Source organism: Gigantopelta aegis, chromosome 3 (assembly GCF_016097555.1).
Source record: "Gigantopelta aegis isolate Gae_Host chromosome 3, Gae_host_genome, whole genome shotgun sequence".
NCBI lineage: Eukaryota > Metazoa > Mollusca > Gastropoda > Neomphalida > Peltospiridae > Gigantopelta > Gigantopelta aegis.
In genome coordinates, this window is record NC_054701.1 from 82,600,514 (window position 1) to 82,620,111 (window position 19,598).

The window sequence follows — 19,598 nt, forward strand, 5'->3', positions numbered from 1 at the left end:
AACACCACAGCACATTATTTAATTCAATGATTGTTTGAACGAAATGCTGATTTATGACACCGAAGTATAGTTTCCGACACCATATAACCGGAAATAAAATGTGTTGAGTGCGTCATTAAATAAAACATTTCCTTCCGAAGTATAGTTAATCAGTGATTATTTGAAAGAAATGTTTTATGACACCCCAGCACATTATTTAAGCTAAGATTCCATTAACGCGGTAAGTGGATGTGGCATGCGTTATGCGACAAAAATGGAAATGGATGTAGATGCACGAGAGTGATTCCATATGTCCAGCTGCTGATGCAATTTGTCACGCGGCTGTGAATGCAGAAAACTGAATTGCTCCATGTAGCGATTCATGTGGCAACTGATTACAAAATCGGAGGAGGTAATCCAAAATATGAAATATTGTTGGAACTTCACCCCATCAAATTGTAACTACTTGACCAGATTATGGTATGCTCCTTGTTGAATCAGGTTCCTGATTATGTTATGTACCCGCCAGCAGTGTTTCCTTTTGCTATCATTACGCTTTTTTAATTGCATAAATTTATATGCCACAGCAATTATTAACAAGTTATGTTGCTCCATTTCCAACAGAGAATGCTGCAATTTTGAATGATTAACCATGTTCTTGGCAAGAAAATCTTCAGCAAAAGAGACTGAAAACGCATGGGGAAGCGTTTATATGGAATCTTACACATCGCATACACATACCGCATAACGCATGCCGCATCCACTTACCGCCTTAATGTAATATAAGCTTTAATCAATGACTATTGGAAAGAAATGTTGTTTATGACACCCCAGAACATTACATAATCAGTGACTATTAGAAAGAAGTGTTGTTTATGACACCCCAGAACATTAGTTAATCAATGACTATTAGAAAGAAGTGTTGTTTTATGACACCCCAGCACATTATTTAATCAGTGTCTATTAGAAAGAAGTGTTGTTTTATGACACCCCAGCACATTATTTAATCAGTGACTATTAGAAAGAAGTGTTGTTTTATGACACCCCAGCACATTATTTAATCGGTGACTATTAGAAAGAAGTGTTGTTTTATGACACCCCAGCACATTATTTAATCAGTGACTATTAGAAAGAAGTGTTGTTTATGACACCCCAGCACATTATTTAATCAGTGTCTATTAGAAAGAAGTGTTGTTTTATGACACCCCAGCACATTGTTTAATCAGTGACTATTAGAAAGAAGTGTTGTTTTATGACACCCCAGCACATTATTTAATCAGTGACTATTAGAAAGAAGTGTTGTTTTATGACACCCCAGCTCATTATTTAATCAGTGACTATTACACCAAAAAATTGTTTTATGACACCCCAGCACATTATATAATCAATGACTATTAGAAGGAAATGTTGTTTATGATACCCCAGCACATTATATAATCAGTGACTATTAGAAAGAAATGTTGTTTTATAACACACCAACATTATTTTATCTGTCTATTAGAAAGAAATGTTGTTTTATAACACACCAGCACATTATTTAATCAGTGAAAGAAGTGTTGTTTATGACACCCCAGCACATTGTTTTATCAACGAGTGTTTGAAAGAAATGTTGTTTGACACCCCAGGTCATTATTTAATCAGTAACTACTAGGTGTCTAACAATGTAACCGTGACTCCTGTTCCAGAGATAAACTTTTGGTCAAGAGGCAAAAATATTAAACTAAACAATAAAAAAAAAAAAAATGCAAGTCAGTTAAAAACATAACTGTTACAATAAAAACAAGAAGGAAATAAATAAAGTAGCAACATTGTTTTAATAAAAGCCTAAAAGAACCAACTTTAGTGCAGGCCTGCAAGAATTGAAAATTTGCCATAATCATTTAAAGGTTACGCAAAAACCAATTCAGGTAACCAACATCTTTTAATTCTTCTTTTTTTGCATAACCCATCATGACCATGTAAATGACATCCTAAATTTAATGCCCAAATGTAAAATTAATTATGCAAAAAAATAAGATTTGCAAAAGCAATATCCAAATGAAAGAATAATTTTCACAATCTTCCGAGGCCTGTTAATATAATTATAACATAGCTAGACAAACTCACATGCAATTTCGGGCTGCCAGATCTCGATGGATGAACTTGATGCTTGAAAGATATGCCATACCTTTAGCAATGTCTATACCAAATATTATTAGATCCTTAATTGTGGGGTTCTGGAACAAAAATGTAACATGGCATGCAGTTAGCTTTTCAACAGAACTATGGGTAAGCGAAACAAAACAAGTTTTGCAACATCATGCATGAAATCTGGTGTGAAGGAGGTAAACAAATTACTATTTCCTGGGTGGTGAGGTTTATAGGAATTTGTTTTGATATACAAAATCATAACTGCGTTTTATTCTACACAGATGGAAATAAAAACAAAATGAAGAATATTTGAAAATCAGAGGTTACTGTCGGTTTTTATAAAAAAAAAAAAAAAAAAAAACCCAAGAAGGCCAGGAAGAGTTTTTTGTATACACTAAAACCTGGAATTCATGAAAATTCTAGGTGGGTTTTTTTTTCTGATTAATTTATGATGGATGTTGGATAAACCACTACCTTCCACCCAGGCAGTGATATTTTCTGGAAATCAAAGCAAAAATTAAAAGTAAATGCCAAAAAAAAAGAAGCAAAACTAAAATTGCAAAGAAAGCTTACTAAGTATGTATCAAACTAACATTCTGGTATGCACCCCATATGTATGGACAGGAAATCTAGTAAGCATCCTATATGTATTAACTATGTTAGGTATGCATCTTTTATGTATAAAACTACAAATCAAAGAAGCACCCTAAAGGTATTAAACTGGACACTGGCAAAGTATGTCTTGAACTGAAAGTCTGGTATGCAACCTATATGTATTAAATTCATAGTTAACAAGTAGCATTTAATATGCTCTTATTATTGTGAATGTACATTAGGATTCCATGTCTGGTATGTTCTTTATGTGCTTTAAGCTGAAGTCAGCCGTGTGTAATATGTCTGGTATGTTCTTTATGTGCTTTAAGCTGAAGTCAGCAGTGTGTAATATGCCTGGTATGTTCTTTATGTGCTTTAAGCTGAAGTCAGCAGTGTGTAATATGCCTGGTATGTTCTTTATGTGCTTTAACCTTGTGACTACTGCAGGCGAGATATCTCGCCCGACGTCACGTCAGTCGATATACTGTACACTGTATACAGTGCATTCCCCAATTCATATTTCCCGCCGTTTTGCACACGACACTCACCGGAAACGGAAATATAATTAAAGAAAAAAGATTTCTTTTCAAAATGGTGGTTTTTGTTTTGATTTTTTCAATTGAAAATACCTTGAAATTTTGAGTTCAAAAAGTGGTTTTCGGCAAGTATTTTCGCTTGACAACAATGGCGGCACGTCGCGGTAATTTTCAGGGATCGATAGCTGATTGTAACAGCTAATTTGATAATAAATTTGATCGTTTTACCAACAACGAAAATACCCAAATATTGCAATATGAATCGTAGTTCGGGTTTTAAAAAAAATTCTGGTCAGAAAACCACTGTTATCGGGAATAATGGACATAAATACTGGACAGCTGGCCACAAATGCCCGTAAGTAAACGCAACTTTTTCGATTTTTTGCCTAATTTTAATCACCATTAGCCGATCTAAAATAATAAAAATTACAAAAAAAGACACGAAAATAATACTTACCGATTCATATATGAACTTTATTTCATGTATTTATGAAACATTTAAGTGAATATATGTGAGTAAAAATGATAAACTTGTACCCACAAAAATTAATCCAGTAGTCTAAAGGTTAAGCTGAAGTCAGCAGTGTGTAATATGTCTGGTATGTTCTTTATGTGCTTTAAGCTGAAGTCAGCAGTGTGTAATATGTCTGGTATGTTCTTTATGTGTTTTAATCTGAAGTCAGCAGTGTGTAATATGTCTGGTATGTTCTTTATGTGCTTTAAGCTGAAGTCAGCAGTGTGTAATATGTCTGGTATGTTCTTTATGTGCTTTAAGCTGAAGTCAGCAGTGTGTAATATGTCTGGTATGTTCTTTATGTGATTTAAGCTGAAGTCAGCAGTGTGTAATATGTCTGGTATATTCTTTATGTGCTTTAAGCTGAAGTCAGCAGTGTGTAATATGTCTGGTATGTTCTTTATGTGCTTTAAGCTGAAGTCAGCAGTGTGTAATATGTCTGGTATATTCTTTATGTGCTTTAAGCTGAAGTCAGCAGTGTGTAATATGTCTGGTATGTTCTTTATGTACTTTAAACTGAAGTCAGTAGTGTGTAATATGTCTGGTATCATACTAATATTCTTCTTACTGTAAAGAGGCCGCCATGCTTGATAAATACTATTAAGTAGGCAGGATAGCACAAACCATGGCCTTTGTTGAACTAGTTATGGATCACTGGTCGGTGCAAGTGGTTTACACCTACCCATTGAGCCATAATATGTCTGGTATCATACTAATATTCCTCTTACTGTAGATGTATGTAAAGAGGCCTCCATGCTTGATAAATACTATTAAGTAGGCAGGATAGCACAAACCATGGCCTTTGTTGAACTAGTTATGGATCACTGGTCGGTGCAAGTGGTTTACACCTACCCATTGAGCCTTGCGGAGCACTCACTCAGGGTTTGAATCTGAATTAAAAATTCCATGCCTCGACTGGGATCCAAGCCCAGTACCTACCAGCCTGTAAACCAATGGCCTAACCATGACGCCACCGAGGCCAGTCAGAGTAGTGTGTAACATGTCTGGTATGTACTATGTGTATTAGACTGAAGTCGGTAGTGTGTAATATATCTGGTATGTACTGTGTGTATTAAACCGAGGTCAGTGGTGTGTAATATATCTGGTATATACTGTGTGTATTAGACCGAGGTCAGTAGTGTGTGATATGTCTGGTATGTACTATGTGTATTAGACTGAAGTCAGTAGTCTGTAATATGTCTGGTATGTACTATGTGTATTAGACTCAAGCCAGTAGTGTGTAATATGTTTGGTATGTACTATGTGTATTAGACTGAAGTCAGTAGTGTGTGATATATCTGGTATGTACTATGTGTATTAAACTGAAGTCAGTAGTGTGTAAAATATCTGGTATGTACTATGTGTATTAAACTGAAGCCAGTGGATTGTAATATGTCTGCTATGTACTATGTATATTAAACTGAAGTCAGTAGTGTGTAATATGTCTGCTATGTACTATGTGTATTAGACTGAAGTCAGTAGTCTGTAATATGTCTGGTATGTACTATGTGTATTAGACTCAAGCCAGTAGTGTGTGATATATCTGGTATGTACTATGTGTATTAAACTGAAGTCAGTAGTGTGTAAAATATCTGGTATGTGCTATGTGTATTAAACTGAAGCCAGTGGATTGTAATATGTCTGCTATGTACTATGTATATTAAACTGAAGTCAGTAGTGTGTAATATGTCTGGTATGTACTATGTGTATTAGACTCAAGCCAGTAGTGTGTGATATATCTGGTATGTACTATGTGTATTAAACTGAAGTCAGTAGTGTGTAAAATATCTGGTATGTGCTATGTGTATTAAACTGAAGCCAGTGGATTGTAATATGCCTGCTATGTACTATGTGTATGAAACTGAGGTCAGTAGCGTGTAATATGTCTGGTATGTGCTATGTGTATTAAACTGAAGTCAGTAGCGTATAATATGTCTGGTATGTACTATGTGTATTAAACTGAAGTCAGTAGTGTGTAAAATATCTGATATGTACTATGTGTATTAAACTGAAGTCAGTAGCGTGTAATATGTCTGGTATGTACTATGTGTATTAAACTAAGTCAGTAGCGTGTAATATGTCTGGTATGTAATATGTGTATTAAACTGAAGTCAGTAGTGTGTAATATGTATGTCTGCTATGTACTATGTGTATTAAACTGAAGTCAGTAGTGTGTAATATGTCTGCTATGTACTATGTGTATTAAACTGGAGTCAGTAATATGTCTGGTATGTACTATGTGTATTAAACTGGAGTCAATAATATGTCTGGTATGGCACTAACGTTCTTCTCATCGCGGATGTAGGTGAGGAGGTCCCCATGCTTCATGAAGGGCAGGACGACCAGTGGCATGCTGTCGAGACCGAGACAGATTCCGATGAGCTCGAGGACATTCAGGTGGTGGAAATCTTTCATGATGAGCGCCTCCTGGAGGAACGCCTGCAGCTCGATCTCCCGCGGGTTGTCCTCTGAAAATACACCAACAAGTATCGAGTTTATTCTCTGTTTCTTGTTTAAATCTTTCATATACAGACACACACATTTCCATACGTATGTTAAACCTATTTAAAAATTGAATACAAAAATAGAACATTTATGTTATTTCCAAAACAGTTTTGCTTTTCTTTTTATGTGAAGTCAGACTGGAATTACTGACAAAAAGCTAAATTAAAACTGGAGGCTGGTATTGGGTTTGACCGCATTGATTTCAAAACATTATTTGCTTAATACATCACTAAAGCAAACCATCTTTAAACTACAGATCTAAGTCTGCAACATTTTTATAAATTCCATAAAATTTATGCCAAAAAATACATAGTTTCGACCAAAGAGGGTAATTTAAAAAATGATTTTGAATGGTATGTTATGCCACAGACGATGTATTTTTGTGTTGGGATGTCGTAAACATTTATTCATTCAAATGGTACGTGTATCAAATGACTCACGATGCAAAGTTTTCACTGCAACCATCAGATCACCCTTCTCTTCTGGCAGAGTCAGAAATGCACGATTAACACAACCAAAATGACCTGCAGTAAAATAATGAATCTAATGTTATTATATAATTATATAGTATACATTATTTATATGTTTTAAACATCTTCATAACATGGTTAAATGATATATAATAAATTACTAATAGGCACATTCTGACATACCTAAAAATAACACATTCTAGTTCAGTATTGATCTTTATAGTATTAACCAAGTCTTGCCATAACCCATACTCATTCTGTCTGGAAATAGCACTGCTCAGTACTATCTTCCAATGTATATTTACATGTAACTCTAACTCTAACAACCAAAAATATTTCACAATGTAAATTTGACATTAACCTCTACCAATAATGTTTCCTTGTGTAAATTTAACTCCCAATGTAAATTTAACACTAACCTCGATCTATAATTAAATTTGACACTAACCTCAGTGAATACCTCTCAAATGTAAATTTAACATTAACCTCATGCAATATTTTCCAATGTAAAGTTGATACTAACCTCAACCAATAATGTTTCACAATGTTAATTTGACACTAACCTCGGCTAATAATATTTCCCAATTTAAATTTTACACTAACCTCGGCCAATAATATCTGCCAATGTAAATATAACACTAAACTCAGTCAGTAATATCTCCCAAAGTAAATTTAACACTAACCTCATGTAATTATATCTCCCAATGTAAATTTAACAATAACATCACCCAATATAAATTTAACACTAACCTCACCCAATAATATCTCCCAATGTAAATTTAACAATAACTTCACCCAATAATATGTCCCAATGTAAATTTAACACTAACCTCACCCAATAATATCTCCCAATGTAAATTTAACACTAACCTCGACCAATAATATCTCCCAATGTAAATTTAACAATAACCTCATGTAATAATATATCCCAGTGTAAAATTTGATACTAACCTTGCCCAATAATACCTCCCAATGTAAATTTTACAGTAACCTCATCCAGTATCTCTTTTACATAAATTTTCACTAACCTCAGCCTACAATTTCTCCTAGTATAAATTGGACACTAACCTCGACCAATAATTTTTCCTAGTATAAATTGGACACTAACCTCGACCAATAATTTCTCCTAGCGTGAGACATTCCCGATCAATCAGTAGGTTTTCGTTTCGTATGAGAGCGAGCGTGTCGTCGTCCACGATCGATGTAAACTGCTCGGGCTGGGATACAACTCCTTGCTCCGCATAAGCTGTAAACAACAACAAAACATTCTTTAAAACTAATACACTTACTTCAGTTTTTATTGTTCTGAAAGTTACTGGAAAGGGAAGTGATATTTGTGATAACAACATACAGAGTTATTAAAAAAAACAAAAAACCCCACATTATTTCCATTATTCATGGTTTGATAATAAAGGATCATAGATGTCAATATGTGATACCAGATTATATATTATGGAACCCAAACTTTGGCAATGCCAAATGATCTGGGGATAATAAAAAAAACCCAAAAAATTAAACATTAAAAAACCAAAAAAAACACCCTATGGCTGTTAACTAAAAATAAACTAGACTTAAGCTTCTCATAAACGACTCTTGGGTGATAAGATAAACATTATGGGCCGAATTTACGAAGCCTATTTTGTAAAAAAAACAGGTGTTTACGCATTGTAAATGCATGTAGTTAAATGAGTGTAAGACACAAACAGGTGTTTAAGCATTGTAAATGCGTGTAGTTAAATGAGTGTAAGACACAAACAGGTGTTTACGCATTGTAAATGCGTGTAGTTAAATGAGTGTAAGACACAAGCAGGTGTTTAAGCATTGTAAATGCATGTAGTTACATGAGTGTAAGACACAAACAGGTGTTTAAGCATTGTAAATGCATGTAGTTAAATGAGTGTAAGACACAAACAGGTGTTTAAGCATTGTAAATGCATGTAGTTAAATGAGTGTAAGACACAAACAGGTGTTTAAGCATTGTAAATGCATGTAGTTAAATGAGTGTAAGAAACAAACAGGTGTTTACGCATTGTAAATGCATGTAGTTAAATGAGTGTAAGACACAAACAGGTGTTTAAGCATTGTAAATGCATGTAGTTAAATGAGTGTAAGACACAAACAGGTGTTTAAGCATTGTAAATGCATGTAGTTAAATGAGTGTAAGACACAAACAGGTGTTTACGCATTGTAAATGCATGTAGTTAAATGAGTGTAAGACACAAACAGGTGTTTACGCATTGTAAATGCATGTAGTTAAATGAGTGTAAGACACAAACAGGTGTTTAAGCATTGTAAATGCATGTAGTTAAATGAGTGTAAGACACAAACAGGTGTTGAAGCATTGTAAATGCATGTAGTTAAAGGAGTGTAAGACACAAACAGGTGTTTAAGCATTGTAAATGCATGTAGTTAAACGAGTGTAAGACACAAACAGGTGTTTACGCATTGTAAATGTACGTAGTTACATGCGTGTAAGACATGTGTTTAAGCATTGTAAATGTACGTAGTTACACGCGTGTAAGACATGTGTTTAAGCATTGTAAATGTACGTAGTTACATGCGTGTAAGACATGTGTTTAAGCATTGTAAATGTACGTAGTTACACGCGTGTAAGACATGTGTTTAAGCATTGTAAATGTACGTAGTTACATGCGTGTAAGACATGTGTTTAAGCATTGTAAATGTACGTAGTTACACGCGTGTAAGACGTGTTTAAGCATTGTAAATGTACGTAGTTACATGCGTGTAAGACATGTGTTTAAGCATTGTAAATGTACGTAGTTACATGCGTGTAAGACATGTGTTTAAGCATTGTAAATGTACGTAGTTACATGCGTGTAAGACATGTGTTTAAGCATTGTAAATGTACGTAGTTACACGCGTGTAAGACATGTGTTTAAGCATTGTAAATGCATGTAGTTAAATGAGTGTAAGACACAAACAGGCTTTGTATATTCGGCCCTATGATTTCATCGGCTGTGATGCAATCAACTAGTCTACCATGAGGCACTCATACCATGTGGCATCACCTTAAGTGTTGAAATCTGTAGAAAGTGCAGGGCTTCTAGAATTATTTTTAAATTCACAAGCCATAGGATGTGATTTAAAAAATTTACTAGCCACAATTAAAAATTCACTAGCCCTACTTTAAGTTAATACAATCTTACTAAATAATAGTAATAATCAGATATGTCACCTAACAAGGGAGATAGAGCTTAAAAACACTAACACTGGGGAATTGGGGTATTCATATTTACAAAATAGACTTAACTGCAACATGTGACACACAAAAATTCACTAGTCATTGGGCATGGTAATAGTAGTTTACTAGCCCAACACTGAATATCACTAGCCATCGGAGTGGGGCTACCATAATCTAGAAGCCCTGGAAAGTGCCTTTAAATCCAAGCTATAAACACAAACATCTTGTACCGTTCTGTCTGTTTTCTATGTTGTACAGGCGCTCTCCTGGCCGGCCCGTCTCCAGGATTCCCTGTGTGTATTCCACCCTGTGTTGGTCATCCAGCTTCGGTTTGAAGAAGCCAACTCGTTGTCGCTTCATCACCACCAGCAGTATCACCATGGCGATGCAGACAATGATGATGACAGTGATCAGTGCGATGATGCTGATGGAGACACCTGCCGACGAGACAGCCGTGTAGCGGAGATAGCCGATTTGGAAGTGTAGATAGCCAACGTGCACCTGAAACAGTCAGTTTGTAATATAAAGAGAAGTTTGTTTTGTTTAACAACATCACTAGAGCACATTGATTTATTAATCATCGGCTACTGGATGTCAAACACTGATAATTTTGACATATAGCCTTTTGACACTTTTCCATTAGTAGCAAGGGATCTTTTATATGCACTATCCCACAGACAGAATAGTACATATCATGGGCTTTCATATACCAGTTGTGATGCACTGGCTGGAATGAGAAATAGCCCAATGAGCCCAGCAACGAATATCGATCTCAAACCGACCGTGCATCAAGTCAGTGCTTTACCACTGCGTTAATGTCCCGCCCGTAATATAAAGAGATGATGGTAATGTTTGTTTAACGATACCTGAACCCATTTTAAACTAAGGCTGCTTGGTGTTCAACATATGGTTATTTCTACACTTCGTTAAATGGACAAAAGAAAGGAAAGGAATGTTTGTTTAATGACAACTGAGTCCTTTTTAAACTATATCTATTTGGTGATCAACATATGGTTACTTTGGATTATGACTGAAAGAGAAAGAAAAATCCCCATCTGCCTTCACACTGGCTAATCCAGCCAATAAAGCAGCTACAGACTGTTTATTTGCACTTTCCCCATAGACAAGACAACACATACCATGGCCTTTGATATACAAGTCATGGAGCACCACTTTGGTTGGACAACCTCCCCCACAAAACTCTTTTGGTCAAAAACATCTCAGACAAGCACTCTTCACACTAAACTACATCCTTCCCCATAACATAAGTGCGATACCTTCCCCATAACATAAGTGCGATACCTTCCCCATAACATAAGTGCGATACCTTCCCCATAACATAAGTGTCCAACTAAAGAAATCACAAGAATTCTGCAGATACATTTAACCACTTCCAGTGTAACAGATCTGTTGTTTTCTACAGATCAGATAGACAGCTGATATGCACAGAATGATGTCATTGAAACTAAAGTTTGTGTTTACAATTTATCCATGAGACGATGAGTTACAAACATACTTAGATATCAAAGACTGACTTGTAACTGAGAAACTATAGACAAGTTACAAACATACCCAGATATCCGAGACTGATTCTTAACTGAGACACTACAGACAATGAATTACAAACACACCCAGATATCTGAGAATTATTTATAACTGAGACAGACAATGAGTTAAAAACACTCCTAAATATCCAAAACTGATTCGTACACTGAGAGACTACAGACGATAGTTACAAACATACCTAGATATTTGAGACTGATTAATATATATTTGAGACGATCAATATATAATTGAGACTGATCAATATTGTAACTGAGAGACTACAGACAATAGTTACAAACATACCTAGATATTTCAGACTGATTAATATATATTTGAGGCTGATTAATACTGTAACTGAGAGACTACAAATGATAGTTACAAACATACCTAGATATTTGAGACTGATTAATATATATTTGAGACTGATGAATATGGTAACTAAGAGACTACAGACAATAGCTACAAACACCTAGTTATCAGAGACTGATTTGTAACTGAGAGACTACAGACAATTAATTACAAACACCTAGTTATGAGAGACTGATTGTAACTGAGAGACTACAGACAATTAATTACAAACACCTAGTTATCAGACTGATTTGTAACTGAGAGACTAAAGACAAGTAATTACAAACACCCAGATATCTGAGACTGATTTGTAACTAAGAGACTACAGACAATAACATACAAACACTCCCAGATATCTGATAGTGATTCGTAACCGAGAGACTACAGACAATTTTTAAGTAAGAGACTACAAACATATCCTGAACTGAGAAACTACAGACATGTTACAAACATACCCGGACATCTCTGTCTGGTTCATTATCAGAGACTGTGTCTGGTTTGTTCAGTGGCATGCATCTCAGAGTGGTGGACTTTATTTCTGTGATGTTACAAAGCGAGTTGCCAATGGTGACATTGTAGTCATGGTGCTGCAATCCCAGGTCAAGGTTTTCTCCCTAAAACAACGGAATGGTCACAGTACAGAAAAAAAGAGAAAAAAAGAGAGAGACAATCAACAACATTTATGCTCAGATTATGAAGATATGATTCAATGAAATCTATTCATGTCAATGATCTCCAACAGACGATGATTAATAAGTCAATGTGTTTTATACTCCGTCTCACAGGGAACACCTTTTTTTCATATTATGGAATATGAATATACTACAAGTTATTTATTTCTGAGCCGAATGTTTTCTAAATTGCACACAAAAATAGTATTATTTCCAAAATACTTTTACTTTTCTTTTTACGTCAAAAAATATTTACAAAAAACATATTTGTAAGGAGGAAATAAATTTTAGCTTTAACCTTAAAGACAAGACCAAGAGACCCATACATAGGAATGAATGAATGAATGAATGATTGAATGGAGTGAGTGAGTGAGTGAGTGAGTGAGTGAGTGAGTGAGTGAGTGAGTGAGTGAATGAATATTTAACGACATCCCAGCACAATAAATACATCGGCTACTAAGGTAAATGCACAAATGGGAGCCCATAAGTAGATTACTCACCAGAAGCTCCAGATGCTCGTCAGCCAGATCGAAGAAGAGGATGTTGCCTTCCCCCAGGAAGTGGCTAAAGCTGGGGTCGGGGTAGTACACGAAGCTGCTCAGTGACCTGTGCGTCACATGGAAGTTGCGCAGCGCCGTCACGCCATCCATCACGAAGAAGATGTTAATTGATGTCGGTCTCGTGTCCGTTGGTGTTCTTGACAGCCGTCCAGTCACATTCACAGCTGGGCACACCATGGAGAGACCCCCTGTCGCTACCTCACATGGCTGGGGTGGAAACAAATGTTTGCTTTAATGACACCTTGACATATTGTAAGCTACAGCTATATGGTGTCCAACATATGGTTATTTTGACACCTGGACATATTGTACACTACAGTTATATGGTGTCCAACATATGGCTATTTTGACACCTTGACATATTGTAAACTACAGTTATATGGTGTCCAACATATGGTTATTTTGACACCTTGACATATTGTAAACTACAGTTATATGGTGTCCAACATATGGTTATTTTGACACCTTGACATATTGTAAACTAGTTATAAAAACTACACAGACTTCTCTTTCACTAACCACTACACAGACTTCTCTCTCACTAAAAACTACACAGACTTCTCTCTCACTAACCACTACACAGACTTCTCTCTCACTAACCACTACACAGACTTCTAGAGGTGTAAGACTACTACACAGACTTCTCTTCTCTTTCTAATTAACTACACAGACTTCTCTCTCACTAAGGTGTAAACTACACAGACTTCTCTCTCACTTTCACTACACAGACTTCTCTCTCACTAACAACTACACAGACTTCTCTCTCACTAACCACTACACAGACTTCTCTCTAGAGGTGTAAGACTACACAGACTTCTCTCTCACTAACAACTACACAGACTTCTCTCTCACTAACAACTACACAGACTTCTCTCTCACTAACCACTACACAGACTTCTCTCTCACTAATAACTACACAGACTTCTCTCTCACTAATAACTACACAGACTTCTCTCTCACTAATAACTACACAGACTTCTCTCTCACTAATAACTACACAGACTTCTCTCTCACTAAAAACTACACAGACTTCTCTCTCACTAATAACTACACAGACTTCTCTCTCACTAATAACTACACAGACTTCTCTCTCACTAACAACTACACAGACTTCTCTCTCACTAATAACTACACAGACTTCTCTCTCACTAATAACTACACAGACTTCTCTCTCACTAATAACTACACAGACTCTCTCTCACTATTAACTACACTACTTCTCTCTCACTTAACCACAGACTTCTCTCTCACTAATAACTACACAGACTTCTCTCTCACTTAACTACACAGACTTCTCTCTCACTAAGAACTACACAGACTTCTTCTCTCTCACTAAGAACTTCTCTCTCACACAGACTTCTCTCTCACTAACCACTACACAGACTTCTCTCTCACTAACAACTACACAGACTTCTCTCTCACTAACCACTACACAGACTTCTCTCTCACTAACAACTACACAGACTTCTCTCTCACTAACAACTACACAGACTTCTCTCTCACTAATAACTACACAGACTTCTCTCTCACTAATAACTACACAGACTTCTCTCTCACTAACAACTACACAGACTTCTCTCTCACTAATAACTACACAGACTTCTCTCTCACTAACAACTACACAGACTTCTCTTCTCTACACAGACTTCACTAATAACTACACAGACTTCTCTCTCACTAATAACTACACAGACTCTCTCACTAATAACTACACAGACGTCTCTCTCACTAATAACTACACAGACTTCTCTCTCACTAATAACTACACAGACTTCTCTCTCACTAATAACTACACAGACTTCTCTCTCACTAATAACTACACAGACTTCTCTCTCACTAACCACTACACAGACTTCTCTCTCACTAACAAACTACACAGACTTCTCTCTCACTAACCACTACACAGACTTCTCTCTCACTAATAACTACACAGACTTCTCTCTCACTAACCACTACACAGACTTCTCTCTCACTAATAACTACACAGACTTCTCTCTCACTAATAACTACACAGACTTCTCTCTCACTAACAACTACACAGACTTCTCTCTCACTAACAACTACACAGACTTCTCTCTCACTAACAACTACACAGACTTCTCTCTCACTAACAACTACACAGACTTCTCTCTCACTAACAACTACACAGACTTCTCTCTCACTAACAACTACACAGACTTCTCTCTCACTAACAACTACACAGACTTCTCTCTCACTAATAACTACACAGACTTCTCTCTCACTAACAACTACACAGACTTCTCTCTCACTAATAACTACACAGACTTCTCTCTCACTAACAACTACACAGACTTCTCTCTCACTAATAACTACACAGACTTCTCTCTCACTAATAACTACACAGACTTGCTCTAGAGGTCTACTAACTACTACACAGACTTCTCTCTCACTAACCACTACACAGACTTCTCTCTCACTAAAAACTACACAGACTTCTCTCTCACTAATAACTACACAGACTTCCTAGAGGTGTAAACTACACAGACTTCTCTCTCACTAATAACTACACAGACGTCTCTCTCACTAATAACTACACAGACTTCTCTCTCACTAACCACTACACAGACTTCTCTCTCACTAATAACTACACAGACTTCTCTCTCACTAACCACTACACAGACTTCTCTCTCACTAACAACTACACAGACTTCTCTCTCACTAACAACTACACAGACTTCTCTCTCACTAACAACTACACAGACTTCTCTCCCACTAACAACTACACAGACTTCTCTCTCACTAACAACTAAACAGACTTCTCTCTCACTAACAACTAAACAAATGTCTCTCTCACTAATAACTAAACAGACTTCTCTCTCACTAACAACTACACAGACTTCTCTCTCACTAATAACTACACAGACTTCTCTCTCACTAACAACTAACAGACTTCTCTCTCACTAATAACTACACAGACTTCTCTCTCACTAATAACTACACAGACTTCTCTCTCACTAACAACTACACAGACTTCTCTCTCACTAAAAACTACACAGACTTCTCTCACTAATAACTACACAGACTTCTCTCTCACTAACCACTACACAGACTTCTCTCTCACTAATAACTAAACAGACGCCTCTCTCACTAATAACTAAACAGACTTCTCTCTCACTAACCACTACACAGACTTCTCTCTCACTAACAACTACACAGACTTCTCTCTCACTAAAAACTACACAGACTTCTCTCTCACTAACAACTACACAGACTTCTCTCTCACTAATAACTACACAGACTTCTCTCTCACTAACAACTACACAGACTTCTCTCTCACTAACCACTACACAGACTTCTCTCTCACTAACAACTACACAGACTTCTCTCTCACTAACAACTACACAGACTTCTCTCTCACTAACAACTACACAGACTTCTCTCTCACTAACAACTACACAGACTTCTCTCTCACTAACAACTAACAACTTAAACAGACTTCTCTCCCACTAACAACTACACAGACTTCTCTCTCACTAACAACTAAACAGACGTCTCTCTCACTAATAACTAAACTGACTTCTCTCTTACTAACAACTAAACAGACGTCTCTCTCACACAGACTTCTCTCTCTCACTAACAGACTCTCTCTCACTAATAACTACACAGACTTCTCTCTCACTAATAACTACACAGACTTCTCTCTCACTAATAACTACACAGACTTCTCTCTCACTAATAACTACACAGACTTCTCTCTCACTAATAACTACACAGACTTCTCTCTCACTAATAACTACACAGACTTCTCTCTCACTAAAAACTACACAGACTTCTCTCTCACTAACAACTACACAGACTTCTCTCTCACTAATAACTACACAGACTTCTCTCTCACTAACAACTACACAGACTTCTCTCTCACTTAACCACTCTCTCTCACTTAAACTACACAGACTTCTCTCTCACTAATAACTAAACAGACGTCTCTCTCACTAACAACTACACAGACTTCTCTCTCACTAACAACTAACAAACTAAACAGACTTCTCTCTCACTAACAACTACACAGACTTCTCTCTCACTAACAACTACACAGACTTCTCTCTCACTAACAACTACACAGACTTCTCTCTCACTAACAACTACACAGACTTCTCTCTCACTAATAACTACACAGACTTCTCTCTCACTAATAACTACACAGACTTCTCTCTCACTAACCACTACACAGACTTCTCTCTCACTAATAACTACACAGACTTCTCTCTCACTAACAACTACACAGACTTCTCTCTCACTAAGACTTCTCTCTCACTAACTACACAGACTTCTCTCTCACTAACAACTACACAGACTTCTCTCTCACTAACAACTACACAGACTTCTCTCTCACTAATAACTACACAGACTTCTCTCTCACTAATAACTACACAGACTTCTCTCTCACTAATAACTACACAGACTTCTCTCTCACTAACTACACAACTACACAGACTTCTCTCTCACTAATAACTACACAGACTTCTCTCTCACTAACCAACTACACAGACTTCTCTCTCACTAAGACTACTACACAGACTTCTCTCTCACTAACCACTACACAGACTTCTCTCTCACTACACAGACACTAACTACACAGACTTCTCTCTCACTAATAACTACACAGACTTCTCTCTCACTAATAACTACACAGACTTCTCTCTCACTAACAACTACACAGACTTCTCTCTCACTCACTAGACTTCTCTCTCACTAACACTACACAGACTTCTCTCTCACTACTAACTAACTACACAGACTTCTCTCTCACTAATAACTACACAGACTTCTCTCTCACTAACAACTACACAGACTTCTCTCTCACTAACAACTACACAGACTTCTCTCTCACTAATAACTACACAGACTTCTCTCTCACTAATAACTACACAGACTTCTCTCTCACTAATAACTACACAGACTTCTCTCTCACTAAAAACTACACAGACTTCTCTCTCACTAACAACTACACAGACTTCTCTCTCACTAATAACTACACAGACTTCTCTCTCACTAACAACTACACAGACTTCTCTCGGTGTAAGACTACTACACAGACTTCTCTCTCTAATAACTACACAGACTTCTCTCTCACTAACAACTACACAGACTTCTCTCTCACTAACTACACAGACTTCTCTCTCACTAATAACTACACAGACGTCTCTCACTAATAACTACACAGACGTCTCTCTCACTAACAACTACACAGACTTCTCTCTCACTAATAACTACACAGACTTCTCTCTCACTAATAACTACACAGACTTCTCTCTCACTAATAACTACACAGACTTCTCTCTCACTAATAACTACACAGACTTCTCTCTCACTAATAACTACACAGACTTCTCTCTCACTAACAACTACACAGACTTCTCTCTCACTAACAACTACACAGACTTCTCTCTCACTAATAACTACACAGACTTCTCTCTCACTAATAACTACACAGACGTCTCTCTCACTAATAACTACACAGACGTCTCTCTCACTAAAAACTACACAGACTTATCTCTCACTAACCACTACACAGACTTCTCTCTCACTAAAAACTACACAGACTTCTCTCACTAATAACTACACAGACTTCTCTCTCACTAACCACTACACAGACTTCTCTCTCACTAATAACTAAACAGACGCCTCTCTCACTAATAACTAAACAGACTTCTCTCTCACTAACCACTACACAGACTTCTCTCTCACTAACCACTACACAGACTTCTCTCTCACTAAAAACTACACAGACTTCTCTCTCACTAATAACTACACAGACTTCTCTCTCACTAATAACTACACAGACTTCTCTCTCACTAATAACTACACAGACTTCTCTCTCACTAATAACTACACAGACTTCTCTCTCACTAACCACTACACAGACTTCTCTCTCACTAACAACTACACAGACTTCTCTCTCACTAACAACTACACAGACTTCTCTCTCACTAATAACTACACAGACTTCTCTCTCACTAATAACTACACAGACTTCTCTCTCACTTAACACACTCTCTCTCACTTAACTACACAGACTTCTCTCTCACTAACAACTACACAGACTTCTCTCTCACTAACAACTACACAGACTTCTCTCTCACTAATAACTACACAGACTTCTCTCTCACTAACAACTACACAGACTTCTCTCTCACTATAACTACTACTACACAGACTTCTCTCTCACTAACAACTACACAGACTTCTCTCTCACTAAGAACTACACAGACTTCTCTCTCACTAATAACTACACAGACTCACTTCTCTCTCACTCACTACACAGACTTCTCTCTCACTAATAACTACACAGACTTCTCTCTCACTAATAACTACACAGACTTCTCTCTCACTAATAACTACACAGACTTCTCTCTCACTAACAACTACACAGACTTCTCTCTCACTAATAACTACACAGACTTCTCTCTCACTAATAACTACACAGACGTCTCTCTCACTAAAAACTACACAGACTTCTCTCTCACTAACCACTACACAGACTTCTCTCTCACTAATAACTACACAGACTTCTCTCTCTCTC

At 36.7% G+C, this 19,598-nt stretch overlaps 1 protein-coding gene across 1 annotated transcript in view; it reads right to left on the reverse strand.

Annotated features, from left to right (window-relative positions):
- Positions 1–19,598, reverse strand: part of LOC121369173 (hepatocyte growth factor receptor-like) — a 42,243-nt gene that overhangs the window by 6,031 nt on the left and 16,614 nt on the right. Inside the window, exons 10-16 of the mRNA XM_041494082.1 lie at positions 12,995–13,261; positions 12,279–12,437; positions 10,161–10,431; positions 7,837–7,974; positions 6,699–6,782; positions 6,037–6,221; positions 2,086–2,195 (exon numbers count right to left, since the gene is read on the reverse strand). Of these exons, the coding sequence (XP_041350016.1) occupies positions 2,086–2,195; positions 6,037–6,221; positions 6,699–6,782; positions 7,837–7,974; positions 10,161–10,431; positions 12,279–12,437; positions 12,995–13,261 (1,214 nt within the window). The remainder of the gene's footprint in view (positions 1–2,085; positions 2,196–6,036; positions 6,222–6,698; positions 6,783–7,836; positions 7,975–10,160; positions 10,432–12,278; positions 12,438–12,994; positions 13,262–19,598) is intronic.